This window comes from Zootoca vivipara, chromosome 9 (assembly GCF_965207765.1).
Source record: "Zootoca vivipara chromosome 9, rZooViv2.hap1.1, whole genome shotgun sequence".
Classification (NCBI taxonomy): Eukaryota; Metazoa; Chordata; class Lepidosauria; order Squamata; family Lacertidae; genus Zootoca; species Zootoca vivipara.
Window position 1 is genome coordinate 8,869,667 of NC_142592.1, and position 16,299 is coordinate 8,885,965.

A 16,299-nucleotide genomic window follows, 5' to 3' on the forward strand; every position below is an offset into this window, starting at 1 on the left:
GTAAATAGAGTTTGATTTTTTGTGTGTTTTGTTTTCACGTAACCAAACAATATCCATTGGACTTCAGTGACTAGAGCACATAGAGGGGCTGGCTGGCTGGCTTCTAAGGCTGTGGACCCAACATACCGGTTGGATTTGATAGTTGACACCTCTCCCACTTAAAAAACAGAAGGCCCCGTAAATGTAGATATTGGGTGCTCCAGAACAAAACGTTCTAAACCCCAAGGGTCATCTAATCCAACTCTGTGAGGTGAGTGGGGCTGAGAGACTTCGAAGAAGTGTGACTAGCCCAAGGTCACCCAGCAGCTGCATGTGGAGGAGCGGAGACGCGAACCCGGTTCATCAGATTACGAGTCCACCGCTCTTAACCACTACACCACACTGGCAGTTGCTATCCCAGTCTCACTCAGTTGTGACAATATAACACAGCAAATATAATCCCCATCAAGTCCTTAGCAATTGTAGACATCCTCAGTAATTCTGATCTTGCCCACAGCCATTGCCACACCAACGGTTAATGGCAGACTTAATAATAATAATAATAATAATAATAATAATAATAATAAGAGATACAGCAGCAGCCCTGTCAGAATTTTACCAATCAGATTACAGGTTGTCTTATTTTGAAAACATAGCAGCTGTGGGGAACCTCAGAGAGTGGTCATTTCTTATATCAGTGCTAAGATCTGAGATAAAGGCTCTCTTGTCCCTGATCTTAGCGCTGTGGTGCTTAGCACTGAGATTTGAGATAAACCTCTGCCTGCTGTCACTTGCGGTCTAAGAGCAGGCAGGTGTTTAAACTTAGTGCGGATAAGCGCCACAATGCTAAGATTGCAGAAGAGAAAAACGTGGCCTGCTCTTTTTCAGTAAAAGGCAACCAGGTTCTTCCTTTGCATCTCAACTCAAAGAAGAATCTTCCTTAATAATAATATTAATAATCTTTAATAATAATAATAATAATAATAATAATATATTATTATTATTATTATTATTATTATTATTATTATTATTATTAATGCCCTGCCCATCTGACTGGGTTTCCCCAGCCATTCTGGGTGGCTTCCAATAAAATATTAAAAATACAATAAACCATCAAACATTAAAAACTTCCCTAAACATGGCTGCCTTCAGCCCTGTTTTAGAAGACAGGGTCTTCTTCTAAAAGTCAGATAGTGTTTTTTCCCTTGACATCTGATGGGAGGGTGTTCCACAGGGTGGGCGCCACTACTGAGAAGGCCCTCTGATTGGTTTCATGTAACCTCACATCTTGCAGTGAGGGAACCGCCAGAAGGCCCTCAGAGCTGGACCTCCGTGACCCGGCTGAACGATGGGGGTGGAGACGCTCCTTCAGGTATACTGAGCCGAGGCTGTTTAGGGCTTTAACGGTCAGCACCAACACTTTGAATTGTGCTTGGAAATGTACTGGGAGCCAATGTAGGTATTTCAGGATTGGTGTTATGTGGCCTCGGCAGCCGCTCCCAGTCACCAGACTAGCTGCCGCATTCTGGGTCTCCTTCAAACGTAGCCCTACGTAGAGCGCATTGCAATAGCCCAAGCGGGAGATGACTAGAGCATGCACCACTCTGGCGAGACAGTCCATGAGCAGGTAGGGTCTCAGCCTGCATACCAGATGGAGCAAGTAGACAGCTGCCGTGTCTTGGAATCGCCTGACATCACATGTAAAAATGGCCCATGGAATCTGGCTGGATCCAGTTCTCCATCCCTACCCTAAAGAATTCCGCATTTTCCTGCATCTGGAGTGCCTAGCGCTTCATTCAGAGTCTTCTCCCTGAATTTCCCAACGGTGCAAGCGATTTACATCCCAGTGACACTTTTGATCTGACAGACCCTTGAACTGTTTTCCCCACCCATAATTTTACGTGGTACAGTCATTGGGGGGGGGGCTGTATTGCACTCTTTTTCTGAACGTTCAGCTTTTCTTCAGTTGAGCTGCTCTGCCCATATGCATATATTCTTTTGTTTGGTCTATCAAAGGAATCTATGGAGAACTCATTATCTACATTACACCAAATTAACCTTCTGTCATACTTTTCTCAGCTAATACCAAATTATAAACAAAATGAAGTGCAAACTTACACCCACTGTTAAACAGATTAAGAGCCAGAAATGGAAAATCTAGTTAGGGCTAATTTAATTTTAATGGATTGAAGAGATGTGCTCTAACCACTGATAACTTTGGAGTGATTTCTTTTTCTTTTTGTTTAAGATTGCAATCATTGTGTGTAGTCTTTTGGAATGTACAACCTTGCAACTTCACTCAGTTCATGTTTTTTATTCTGTATATTATACAGTTAAATAGATTTCGCTTTTTTCTTTTGTCACTGTCACATTTGTGTTTGTTTGTTTTTTCCTTTCCTGCTAGCTGTCAGGGCATGAAAAGGTATGGATCTTAGCGTGCAACACTTACTTTCTTTCAATTGGATCATTTGTGTTCATAATGAGCTGATGCCTTTTGTGTGTGTGCGTGTGTGCGTAAGCTTGTGTATTTAGTTAACAGTTATTTTGTATGTGTGTGTGTGTGTGTGTTGCGTATATTAAATGGCTTGGTTTTGATTTGAAGTTTCTTGGAAATGCATAGTAAGTGTGGCTCCTGCTAGCTGAATGATCTTGAATTAATTGTGTGCAAAAATATTTCCAGATCTAGTCAAAGGAGTTGTTTTGATGTGCTTGTTAAATGCTGTCTAGTGAAAGGACCCTGTTCGGATGTTCAGAGTCAGACGGTTAGAATTATGTAAGGGAGACTGGGGACAGATATGTGATCTCCAGCTATGGCAGTGGTGGCCAAACTTGGCCATCAAGCTGTTTTGGGACTACAATTCCCATCATCCCTGACCACTCGTCCTGTTAGCTAGGGATGATGGGAATTGTAGTAAAAAAAACAGCTGGAGGGCCAAGTTTGGCCACCACTGAAGCTATGAGGAGTTGGAAGTGACCATCTTCAGTGCAGAGTCTATCCTACACCCGAAGGCTCTCTACATTATTATTATTATTATTATTATTAAATAAATAAATGTCTATGCCACCTTTTGTCCAAGGATCACAGGGCAGTTTGCAATATCAAAACACAAAAAATACATAGAATTGTAGAGTTGGAAGGGATTCCACGGGTCATCTAGTCTAACCCGCCTGTAGTGCAGGAATCTCAGCTAAAGCATTCATGGCAGGTGGCCATCCAACCTCTGCTTAAAAACCTCCAAGGAAGGAGAGTCCACAACCTCCCGAAGGAGACCGTTCCACTGACGATCAGCTCTTACGGTCAGAAAGTTCTTCCTGGAGTTTCTCGGAATCTTCTTTCTAGCAACTTGAAGAAGGAGAAAACGAGCTCAAGAGATTTGAAGATGGCTTCCATATCTCAGACTCTTCCTTTCCAGGCCAAACATACCCAGCTCCTTCAACCGTTCCTCACAAGGCTTCGTTTCCAGGCCCTAGATCAGGGTCTCTCAAACGTGGGCCTCCAGCTGTTTTCAAACTACAACTCCCATCCTCCCTGACCACTGGTCCTGCTAGCTAGAGAAGATGGGACTTGTAGTCCAACAGTAGCTGGAGACCCAAGTTTGGGAAACCCTGTCCTAGATCATCTTGGTTGCCCTTCTCTGCACACATAGCAAAAACAATACCCCCCACCCAGTTTAAAAGGCCATAGATTTTTTTAATTAACCAAAGGCCCAGGAGAAGAGGAACCACTTTGGACTTATTGTGGAGGAGGCACATGAAAATGATGCCTCAGAATATGACCGCATGGTCTAGGTTGGTTCATATGGAGAGAGGTGGTCCTTGGGGTACAGGATTTGGAACCGTGAAATATCAGCATTCTGAATTGCACCCATTATAGGTTTTTGCTTCGTAGTTAAGCCCTCCAATTTTGGGAGGAAAAACCATGCTGTTGAGCAAGCAGTTGAGCCAAGCGAGAGATTCCCAACGCAGGAAGCAAGAATTAAGGGTCACATGCTTTTTCACTCCCTCTCCTTCTCCGACTGGCATCTAGGGGACAGGGCTTTTTTCAGGTGGAACTCGCCGGAACTCAGTCCCGGCCCCTCTCAGGTGGGCGCCTTTGCCGTTCTGAGAGAACAGGGGGAGGCTGCGTTTTGGTGAGTTCCAGCACCCCTTTTCCCCGGAAAAAAATACCGCTGCCAGGAAGAGCTAGAGGGAAGCAGTTGAAATGCAAGCAAGAAATGCCAGAGGAGGGACACTGGGCAGGGGAGGAAGGTGGAACAGACAATTTTTGGGACTGCAGAGCTCCGGTTGTCTGGCGGGTGCATGTGCGCAACACCCATAGTGAGGGGTTGGAGTGCCCGAAAGGTTTCAGAGCCTTCTGGAAAATGCCTTATGATGATGTGGAAGGAGCCAAACACACTTGTTTACTCCTGACATCTGGCATCGGTGAGATACGCGTTTTGAGGACCCACCTTGTTTCCATGATGGCAGCCTGATTTAAGCTGCTCTTGATCGTTTTAATCGTTTTAACTTGCCCTAGGACCTTAGGACGAAGGGCAACCAATCAACCAATCAATCAATCAATCAATTCAACAACAACATTGTAGTAGACTAATGTAGTAGACCAGGTGTCTCCAGTATGGCTGCTGGGGAATGTGTTTGGGTCATTCCATGCCAAATCACCTGATTTTAATACTCGAGACTGCTTTCACAACTCAAGTTTTTCTTCAAATTTTTTTTGTGTACCTATGAGGTAAACTCAAATTATTTTTGGGGGGTCCAAAATTGGGCGCAGGAGAAATTTTAAAATTTTTCAATTTTCGCGCGATTTAAGCTAATGCAATTTTTGCGTCAATTTAGAAATAAACCTCCTGTTTCACTTATTTTTCATCCCATTGGGCTTATTTTTGGTATCAAAATAAAGCTAATTTTGGTCTCTTTCAAAATAAGGTATAACAGTGGTATTAAGTGCCACAGAAAAGGCTCACCGACCATTCAAAGTGAATTTTAGTCATTTTGTACCTTGGTAGGTTCGATAAGCACACAAACCACAACTAAGACATGTACAGTATCGTACTTTTTTTTGTAGAGGGGGCTAACCATGAACTTGTTATGTTTTAAAAATAAGAAGGGTGTTTTTGTGGTTTTTGATTTGGCATGGAATACGCATTTGGCATTTGCCATATTCTCATTTCTCAGTTGCAATTCTACTGGAACTTTTTTTAAAAAAGCTTTGTGTTAAAGAGTGCAGTCCAGACAAATTGAGATGGTCAGGTTGTTGATGAATTGAATGTCTATTCCCCACCCCTCTCTCAGCGCAGCAAAGAAATCAGCAGGGTTTAAAGTGCGTAACTGAAACATTCGAGCAGAATTTACTTAATTGGGAGTTACTGTGCCAGCCTAAGATGCCAAATGGTTAAACAAAACTTTGATATTCCTTAGAATTTGAGGGCGTAATATGCGAGCAAACATCAAGATAGCGGCCTGAGGGTCCATTACACATCTTATTTTATTAAAAGCTGAGCAGATCTCTTCCTCGCCAGGGCCAGGACGGCAGACCACATGGGAACATCTTTTATCATTTATTGCGATGACACCCTGCGGTTCAGCCCCGTTTAATCAGGGTGGCTTACAATAAAAGCACGCCTGGAAAGCCCCTTGCTTGCATGCGCCACTTAGGATCGCAGCCAGCATTTACAAAATACAATAGAGCCCACCTGAAATGGCACCGTTTCTGACTGAACATGCGGGGCTGCATGTTCTCACTCTTCGTAAGACCTTTCTGCATTTAGGGGGGGGGTCAGTTTCTGCAAGAGGGGGCTGTACTGGAGCTTCTCTTCCCGATTCGCTAGATCTCTCAAGAGTTGTGACACGTGGGCACGCTCCACACAGACGGTGCAGGAGCTTTCTAATACAGTGGTAGCTCGGTTTTCGAACGTCCCGGAAGTCGAATGCTTTGGTTTTAGATTGCCAAAAACCCAGAAGCAAATGCTTCCGCTTACGATCGCACCTCAGAAGTCGAATGGCTCCCGCTCTGAGCACCCCCCCCCACTTTTCTCTATTGAATTTGCAGGCTGCCCTTTGCGCCTCAGTTTTCAAACGTTTCGGAAATCTGGAACGGATTACGTTCGAAAACCGAGGTACCGCTGTATGCAGTTCACATGTCTGCAGTAAGAAGTGGTGCAGTCCACCTGATAATTCTGAATGAATAGATTGGATCTAATTCTGGCTCATGTGGAAACTCCACTCCCGACCATTTACAACACTGGTCGACGTGGGCAAGACACGGCAGTTGTGTTGGGTATCAACTTGAGCCTTGATTCCACCCCCACCCCCCCGGCCATAAATGCACATTCCGAAGAATAAAGGCAGGGTGTGGTTGTTTTTTTCCAGAGGATTGCATAAAATTGCAAAGCCGCCCCTGTGCGATTTACGCGTTTGCCGTGCGTTAATGGCAAACTGATTTTATTTCCTTGCAGCTTCAAACGGCAACGTCGCGAAGTTGCGTGGGCTCAAGCGCCCCGACGGGAGTAAGCCGAGACGAAGACAGCAGCAAATTTCACACCACCAAGAGAGGCAACTTCTATGAAGTATTTAATCTGTCGGAAAACGAACGTCCTTTGTCAGGTAGCGGCACATACGTAACACACGGGCGTTGGCCGTAAATAGAAGTGCATTAAAAAAAAAAAGAATTGTGCAGGGTGCGGCAGTACTGAGAAAATGAACTGCCCTGTAATGTTATCTGCTGTTAGGTCCTGTGAGCAAGAGGCCAAATTAATTTTTTATCTGACAACCATAAGATTCTTTGAGCGAACCTGATGCCTGCCACTTGGTTTGCCTTTTGTGGTAGCACGAATTTGAGAGGGCAGGAAAGGTTCATAATCCTGTGAGAGAGGTAACTTAACCCAGTGCTTGAAACAAATACTTCAGGGTTTAGAAAAAGTTTTGGTATGCATTCTGGAATTCTGGAGTGTGGCTTTGTTGCTTTTAAAGAAAGATTTGTCACCATAACGGAACAAAACATGCCTGTGTCCGTTTTCTCTTTTTTTTGGAAAATGTCTTTTTCCTGGGTCACCTGTCACTCTGAAGGATCAGCCCCTTAATTTCTTGCATGAAGTACAATGTGTTTGTTTTCTTTTGACAGTGTGTGAGAATGGCTGGCGCTGCTGCTTAATTAACAGAGACAGGAAGATGCCCACAGACTACATTAGAAACGGAGTGCTTTACGTCACAGAAAAGTAAGTCTTTACGCGATTTGTAACGGAGTTTTCAGCCTGGGGAAAAATTGACTTAACTGGGAGCACCAGCACTTTTGTAAATTTCAAAGGAAAAAACACAGTGCAACTCCTTTTGCAAGTGCCATTAAACCAAAGAAGGTTAAAGGTATTTCTCACGTGTCACCGTAAATAAATGTAAGAAAAATATACAGGGCGTGCAAACTAGCCCTTAGTGGATTTCCCCCCTCATGAGAATACCAGAACTTGTTGCAACAAGATTCATTCACCGTTCACATGAGGTAGAACCAACTCATGAAATAGTAGGCGTCTCCTCAAGAAATAATTAGAGAATTGGATTTAATGAGTCATAAAAGAGTCACCCAATGCTGCTGTAATATCCTGAGTGAAGTGATGTTCTTTCTCAAAAGGTAAACAGCGTTTCTTTGCGCTCTAGCTTCCATCATGGTGTTCTGCTGCACCAGAAACATATTTTTTAAAAATAAGGGCAGGCCGATTGGTTTCTGTGGGTATGTCAATCCTAAAAAAGAAAAAAGACTAAAAGACTAAAAGCACCTAGTGGTGAGAAAGAGGATATTCCTGAGACTTGAATCTTTCCCGAGGAATGGAAGCGATATATCTGTGTGGAATTCCTTATGGAAGGGTATTTAAGATGTCCTGCTTCTAGCATTGTGTATGACAGTCTCTAAAACTATATAGAGCTTTGTTGTTTGATTTGGTGCAACTGCTCTTTCATTTTTTTCATTTGTCTGGCAATTTAATTGTTCCACATTGATTTGCAAAGCTGTTTGTATTTAAATTGAAGTTAGTTGGCAAGGCTTTGAATCATTTTGGTCCCCAAACATCTATATAATACGTAATGTTTTCCTTTCCTTTTGTCCAGTTATTTGTGCTTTGAAAGTTCCAAATCTGGTTCATCTAAAAGGAATAAAGTTATAAAATTGACAGATATTACAGATATTCAAAAGGTAGGTCCATGATGTCTGTTTAACATGCTGTTTTTAAATAATAAGAATGAAGGTTGTATTCTTGTGTACCGAGTCAAAACATTTGAACATCACATTGGCACCTAGATCCATTCAATGTACAGAGGTGGAAGCCACTTCTGGTTGTGTTTCTTTGTCATGATCTGTGAAGCCTTCCGATCACGTGGAGCTCCTTTAGCACAACAACCCTGAAATTCTTGTCTGAGCTAACTAACCCAGTACTGCCTTTCCCAGCTTATTTCTGGGCCATTGCAAATCCCACCCTAGGAGCCAACTACTAGCGCCCCCCAAAAAAATACCTGAGGGGGCAGAGCTACACCAAAGTTGACAGGCATTGCCATTCAAATGATGAGTGTGTGCCATGTCTTGTGATCGATTATGCAATGTTTTATTCAAGTTGGCACACCCGGACCCAAGTACGCGGGTGGCGCTGTGGTCTAAACCACTGAGCCTCTTGGGCTTGCCGATCAGAAGGTCGGCAGTTCGAATCCCTGTGACAGGGTGAGCTCCTGTTGCTCTCTGTCCCAGCTCCTGCCAACCTAGCAGTTCGAAAGCACGTCAGAGTGCAAGTAGATAAATAGGTACCGCTGTGATGGGAAGGCAAAAGGCGTTTACGTGCACTCTGACTTCTGTCACGGTGTTCTGTTGTGCCAGAAGCGGTTTAGTCTTGCTGGCCACATGACCCGGAAAGCTGTCTGTGGACAAATGCCAGCTCCCTCGGCCTGAAAGTGAGATGAGCACCACAACCCCATAGTCGCCTTTGACTGGACTTAACCGTTCAGGGGTCCTTTACCTTTTAGTACAGCAATGGGGAAGGGGCTGAGAGTCAAATGCAGCTATCTAGGCCTCTCTGTTTCGCTCTGGGGACTCTTCCCCAGGCCACCCGAGCCTCACCAGCCCTGCTTTGGACTCTCCTTGAGAGTTTTGGCTTAGCTGCACTGAGCCCCTGAACTCGTAATAGTGCTTCTTGCTTGTCTGGATGTGTGAATGTGAAGAAACTACCATAGAAAAAGATAACTTTCATATTCGTAGCTCTACCTACTGCTCTGGTAACTTCAAGGTTAGATTTCTGCAACTTCTGAAGTTGTTCTGCCCCCTCAACTTCTGCAACTTGTCGTACTGCCTTTGAAGACGGTTCAGAAACTTCAGCTGGTGCAAAATTCAGCGGCCAGGTCGCTTACCCGAGCAAGGCGGTTTGAGCATATTACACTGATCCTGGTCCAACTGCACTGGCTACCAATTAGCTTCCAGGCCCAATTCAAAGTGCTGGTTTTGACCTATAAAGCCTTAAATGGCTCAGGACCGCAATACCTCAAGGACCGCCTCTTTCCCTATGAACCTACCCAGACCCTGAGATCATCTTCTGAGGCCCTTCTTCATGTGCCTCCTCCTAGAGAGGTTTGGAAGGTGGCAACACGAGAACAGGGCCTTCTCTGCAGTGGCTCCCCATCTGTGGAATGCTCACCTGGCGCCTTCATTATACATCTTTAGGTGCCAGGCAAAAACGTTCCTTTTTAACCAGGCTCTTTTTTTGGGGTGGGGGTTATTGGGTTATTGCTTTTGGTTTGATTTTATATGTTGTGGTCTTGCTGTGAAGCTTCCTGAGACCTCCAGGTATAGGGCGGTATATAAATTCTAATAATAATAATAATAATAATAATAATAATAATAATAATAATAATAAAAAAAAAAAATTGCATCCACCATTGTCATGTGGCAGCTGAGAGGCTGTCCAGGAGTGAAAGTGGCCCTCAAGTCTGCAAAAGCATGACCTACCCTTCTCCTAGTCTAATGATGTTGTTGTTTTAATGCCCTCCCTTTTGTGCTATGGACCTGAGAGGTCTCCAGCCCTGGCCAGATCGGAGCCTTTCCCACATTTCCTCCACCAGTTCAGTATTTAAATATTGCGTTTTCTTTGTTCTTTTCAGTACAAAGTGCTTTCTGTCCTCCCAGGATCCGGAATGGGGATTGCGGTATCAACGCCATCTACGCAAAAAGTGAGCAGGCAAATAAAAGGATCTTAACGTGTATTGCACCATCAGTTCTGCCGACTGAAATATTAATGCTCTGGTGACCTTGTCTGTTTTTGGAGCACTTAACTTGAACCACGTGGATTACTTTACTAAACTTTTTTTAAAAAGTTGTTGCCAGCATCTGTGCTGCAATTTGCAACGAAAGGGGATTTAGTCATTATCTTCAGGGAAAGAGAAAACGTTTCGGGTCCTTTTTTAGCATGCATATGCATGGGCCGCCTAACAAAAATCCACCACAGCGAGTGTTTTAGAGCAGAAAGGGAATAGTGAGTCACGTTCTTTGTCAGTAGTAATGGAAAGCGTGTGATGATTTGGAGAGGTTGATGATGAGAAACTTATTTAGTGAAGGCGTTTGGTAAGAATGACTTGAACTGCTTCGTGCACCCACGTAACCTGGGAATAAGCCACATCAAACTCAGTGAGACTTCTTCTCCCCCCCTCATTATATTTTATCAAATTTTCAAAAAACAACAACACACAAATACGCTCCAATGCATACTATTTTTTCTTTTCTTTTGTTGACGTCCCACCCTGATTTTCATGGTAGTTTTTTTTTAATTTCTCCCCCTTGCTGCACCCTATTATTTCTCTCTTATAGCATAATAACGGTACAGTCGTACCTTGGAAGCTTAGTTTCCAAACGTTTTGGCTCCTGAACGTCGCAAACCTGGAAGTGACTGTTCCGGTTTGCAAACTATTTTTGGAAGCCAAACGTCCGACAGGGCTTCCACAGCTTCCGATTGGCTGCAGGAGCTTCCTGCAGCCAATCAGAAGCCGCACTTTGGTTTCCAAACGTTTTGAACTTCCGGAACAGATTCCGTTCCACTTCCAAGGTATGACTGTAAAATAATCTCTATTTCCCTCTGTTGCTCATAGTTCAGACCCTGCTCACAAATTCATCGTACTATAGGATTTCTTTAAATAATATGAAAAAGAGTTCCATTATTCAGCACTCAGTGTGACTTACCTGTGAACATGCATGTACAGTGGTACCTTGGTTCTCAAAATTAATCCGTTCTGGAAGTCTGTTCCAAAACCAAGGCACGCTTTCCCATAGAAAGTAATGCAAAATGGATTAATCCGTTCCAGACTTTTAAAAACAACCACTAAAACAGCAATTTAACATGAATTTTACTATCTAACAAGACCATTGATCCATAAAATGAAACTGTTCTATAAAATAGTACAGTACAGAAACTGTACTGTAAGATAAATAAGACAGTATTGTAGATGATAAAAATTAAATTATTTTTTTTCTTACCTGCACTGATGATAGTCATTGTTTGGATGGTTTTTTTTATCCATTTCTGATGTCACACAATCAATCAATCCATCCATCCATCCATCCATCAATCAATCAATCAACCAATCAGTAGCTGAACAGGGATCACAAAAGCAAATTAACTGAAAAAGCCTCAAAACAAAAAAAATGCAAAATAAATAGCAAAAACAAAAGCACCAAATATCAGCTCCAAATATCCCCTTAGAACACTGCATTCGGAAACGGAAGGCTTGAATTACAATGGGGGGACGCAAATTAGCAGTGCAACAGTAAACACAGGGGGACACAAATTAGCAGCGCCACAGGAAAAACAGCGGGACACAAATTAGCAGCGCAACAGGAAACACTGGGGGATGCAAAACAGAGCACGTTCGGCTTCCAAAAAAACATTCGAAAACTGGAACACCTACTTTCAGTTTTGCAGCGTTCGGGTTCCAAGTTGTTCGTGAACTAAGCTGTTCAAAAACTGAGGTACCACTGTATAGGATTGCACAGTTAATTCTTACCGATGCACTAGGGATCTCCGTATTTCAATCATTATTGTTACTGACTTCTGCTTTTCTCTTCCTCCCCTCTTCAAGCCTTTGGTGTTTGGGGCCATGGTACACAGAGACGAAGCTTTCGAGACCATTTTCAACCAGTATACCAAGATAACTTCTGCAGCATCCACCAGCGAAAGCTAGTAGATCACCGTGGGGGTTCTCCTGGAGAGACTTCTATTAATTTTACTCACTCGGTAGTGAATAAAAAGGTGGAACATCCTTCATCGGTTCTGCAATAATTTTCTTTGATGCATATGTCTTACGTTACACACAAGTGTATTTTATATACGCCTTCCATGTCTTTGTTTTTTAAGAAAAGCTTTTGTAAAAAACTGAAAAATAAAAAACACGGCGAAAGTGCTATCATCACTATTAGCCTTGCACATCAAGCACTTTTAATGTTTATTTTATGGACATTAAAAAGCTTAGGAATATCCTTGGCAAAGCTAGCTCGAGGGGCAGGCCATAGAAGCTGGCTTGCGCCACCCCCAAAATCCCAGGATGTGATGGTACAATCTCTTGCTACGGGTTCTGCGCACAGTCCAATTATGGTCGATTTCAGTGGCATTTCAGGAATGCCATGGGTGCAGAATTGCAGCCTGATCTTGCACTTAACAGCGTGCTTTGGGGAGCCCTGATAAATAAACGAATTCTGGAGAGCTTTTGATATATAAATAACATTATCCGAGCATATGGGCTGCCTGTAGTTATAAGTCTGAGCAAATTTTCTTGCTAAGACCCATGTACCTTATCAAAGAATTCCCAACTTTTGGAGAATGTTGTGCTGAGAAATAATAATAATAAGTCTCACAGTGAAAATTGGCCTGCTCCTTCATCCCCGCCCCCTTGCGCATCCTCCTGATAAGATAAAACAGAGGAAGCCACTGTTTTCAACAGAAAGCACCTTTTAGTAAAAACTTGTCATTTTTGTGACGAATCTCCATTTTAAGGAACTTCATTGCCCTTGCCCCACCAATAATAAATCGGCGTTGTGCTGCCTTTACAGTTGCACCAATTTTCTACTTTTTTCTTTTAAAACGTTTGTTCTAATGAGGTGGTGTTTTTTTTAAGTTGTGAAAATTGGTTTCTTGTAGTACAGGCTCACTCTGTGAGTGCAGGCTTGCTCATCAAATTCACATAGCAGAACGTTCGGTCTCCCCTCTCCTCAATTTAGTAGCGTATTTGGGAGTGTGGGGGTGGTTGCCCCCCCAAATGCACAAACATGCCAATTTACTTTCCGTTGCTGATTGTTCTTGCCTCTTGCAGGCTTCCTCTCTGCTTTTTAATTCAATAAGACTTCGTACGCGGAAGGCTTTAATCGAGAAAAACTAGAAATGGACTCCCGATTCTTCAAGCGCTAACTCCATGTTATGTGCAAATGCATATAAAATAATGGATTACCAGTGGACCATTTTTTTTACTTTTAAATGAGCAGCTTCAGGAGTTTGGAGGTTGTGAGCAGAGAAGTAATTTGGGATCTTTAACCCTTTCTGCACTTGCATTTCCCATCTCATGATCATTTCCTTGTCTGCTTACCCTGTGAGCTCCCAAGTCCTTTATCGGCAAAGGGCAAAAGCGCAACTGGAACCCAGTGGGAGGGAGAGGGTGAAGCACTTCAGTTGGGAAAAGGATTGAGCACATAGCACCTCCACTTGCTCCATCCTAAAAAACTTGCATTCATTTTTCTTTTTAAAAAGGCAATAGGGGCTCTGGTTATGAAACAGTACACTTGACGGAGGAAAATGAGCCTCTGTGGACTTCAGTCTTTGTTAAGGTAGAAAACTGCTTTCTCCACATTGTTTTAGAAGGAATAAATTTGCAAGGGAAATAGCAGTGGCGGGATTTTGCAAAACACACTTTTCTTCAACTGCGAAACTCTTCTCTTCTCAAAGGGATTTAAGCAGACTTGCAAGTTTAGTTCAGTCCTGAATCCGAAATGTCAATGCAAGATTCACAGTATTCCAGTTTCATCAATAGCAATGTTGTAAGTTTCTCGGCTCAACACGACTTCATTTTTTAAAAAAAGGCAATTGGCAATTTATATACTTTTTTTGAGCAAGTAGGTTGTATACTCTTTAAAACCAGTTGAAGGAACATGGGCATAACAGCAGTTGGACTTTTATATGAGGGTTTTGTCAAGCATCAGCCCAGCAGATAAACAAGTTGCTAAAAAGATTGGTAAAATAAACCTTAAATCAGAATTATAGAATATTGAGTAGTCTTTTCAACAGAAGCAGATCCCTTGGGTGTTCATGAAGTTCTCGTTTTTTGAAAAACAGATTATATTTTATACAGAGTGAGCTGTTTTTCTTATTTTTGTATCATTTTCAAATGTAATTTTTACCTTCACTCTGATCATGAAAGTACTGGTTCTGGTGAACCCCTCCCTCTTGTGGCCGACTGAAGTATTGTTCTAGAATGTGGTTTCTTGAAGTCCTGTCCGGCTGTGATGTATTGATAATGCCACAATCAATCCCTTACGTTTTCAGAATAGAACAATGGAAATTCCAGTATGTCATAGTTTTTAAATTTTTAGTTTCCCCTCTCTGCTGTGATACTACTAATAACAGGTTTGTTCGAAACAGTCTGCACTTTTAACAATGCAAAATTTTTAAAAATATATACCGGTATGCTATGGTAGTAATGTATTTTGCAAACTGCAATGCAAAGAGGGTTCATTCCATTATCAAGTAAACAAACTGGATATTTACAGATCAAATCTGTGATAAGGTGGGCAGACATGCATATACTTTTGCAAAATCCAACTTGGCATTGCACAGAACTACTGCAAAATTAACTGCTATGTCGTGTGATAGGCCATTAGTTACAATAACCTAAAAATAACTTAGGCAGACTTGAATACCTTAACTGCTTTTTATTTCCTATGACCTGAAATGTTGAGATTTGCCGGGCTATTCTGTATTGACGTAACCACTCTTAGGTCTGGTCTGAATTCATCTCCTTCCATGGGATTTGCGGTATAGTCCAACTGAATTTAGGTTCAGTAGGGCGACTGAATGTGAAGTATTATTTTTCAGCAACATTTTTTTTAAACCACTCTTCATAAATTTGCTGTATCAATATGTGTTGTTCTGACTCTTTATCTGTGGCTTATTGGTGAATATTTGTATTTAATTAGGTAACTTCTTCTCTCTTTTCTTTGGAAGTGATCAAGTTGGAGAACCTTTCTCAAGAAAAAGGCAGATGAAAGCTGATCACATTCTATCTTCCCTTTCTAAAATTTCCAGAAACGGAAGTTTTATTACATGTGTTAGTTTTGCGAGGCGAGATTTGACTTCGTACGAATTATGTAGCAATGTCGCACAAAAATCCAGCAAAAACCAATTCACGATGAGTTCTGCAGACCGAGTGAGGAAGCGCTGGAGAGATAGGAACGTGAACATTTACAAACCCTTAAATCAAACAAACTTGGTAGTTTATAATGAACGATGTACATTTTTGGCAGATATTTTTTTATTTCTGCTACTAATCATTAAATAGAATGGATGTGAAATAATTTTTATGTCTGAGGTTTGAGTCTATATTTTGAAGTTGTAAATATTTCATTAGCAGTGTAACTTTTGTTCAAGAGGAGACTTGTACTGTATGAGAAATTGAAATTTAAAAACAACAACAAATTGCCCTGTACATTTTTTAAATATACTTGTTTAAAGAAAAAAAAGAAAGGGGGGGGGGTTTTCTTGGTATAAATTATAATTTTTATTGAAATAAAATAAACCCTAAAAATGCTTTGATGCTACCAAATGTGCCTGTTTTCCTTCAGCCTACACAGACAGTTATTTCTTTCTCTGCTTGTGATGGAGTTGGTGTTTCTCAGCCTTTTCAAGACATTGGGAGGTGAGATGGGGGTTCTTCTGGAAGTACTCAAATCTTGTTGTTCCCCTGAAATACATTATCAGCCCTGGGATTGATTGATTGATTGATATTTATTACGGCCATTGGCCCATCACACAACAATTTCCCATACCAACATATATGCAAGCAGGTTGGGAGATGGCCTGGAAACTCATATATAAGTTCCACGATGGAAGAAAAGGGGGGATATTTGTAATGAGCAAACAAAATATGTTTATGCATGCATTTCTACTGTCTGTCTGTGTATGTATCTTATCTGTGGGTACTAAAAAGGTAAAGGCAAAGGACCCCTGGACGGTTAAGTCCAGTCAAAGGCGACTATGAGTTTCAGGCAAGGGAGCCAGCGTTTGTCCACAGACAGCTTTCCGGGTCATTTGCATATGGAATATG

At 42.0% G+C, this 16,299-nt stretch overlaps 1 protein-coding gene across 2 annotated transcripts in view; it reads left to right on the plus strand.

The window, feature by feature from the left end:
* Positions 1-15,793, plus strand: part of GRAMD4 (GRAM domain containing 4) — a 94,372-nt gene extending 78,579 nt beyond the window's left edge. The window contains exons 15-20 of one of the 2 annotated variants that reach the window (XM_088651805.1): positions 2,384-2,401; positions 6,435-6,582; positions 7,100-7,193; positions 8,074-8,158; positions 10,105-10,173; positions 12,073-15,793. In XM_088651805.1, the coding sequence (XP_088507931.1) occupies positions 2,384-2,401; positions 6,435-6,582; positions 7,100-7,193; positions 8,074-8,158; positions 10,105-10,173; positions 12,073-12,174 (516 nt within the window). In that variant the 3' untranslated portion in view covers positions 12,175-15,793. The remainder of the gene's footprint in view (positions 1-2,383; positions 2,402-6,434; positions 6,583-7,099; positions 7,194-8,073; positions 8,159-10,104; positions 10,174-12,072) is intronic. The other variant, XM_035126853.3, reaches the window with a different exon arrangement.
* The last annotated feature ends 506 nt before the right edge of the window (positions 15,794-16,299 follow it).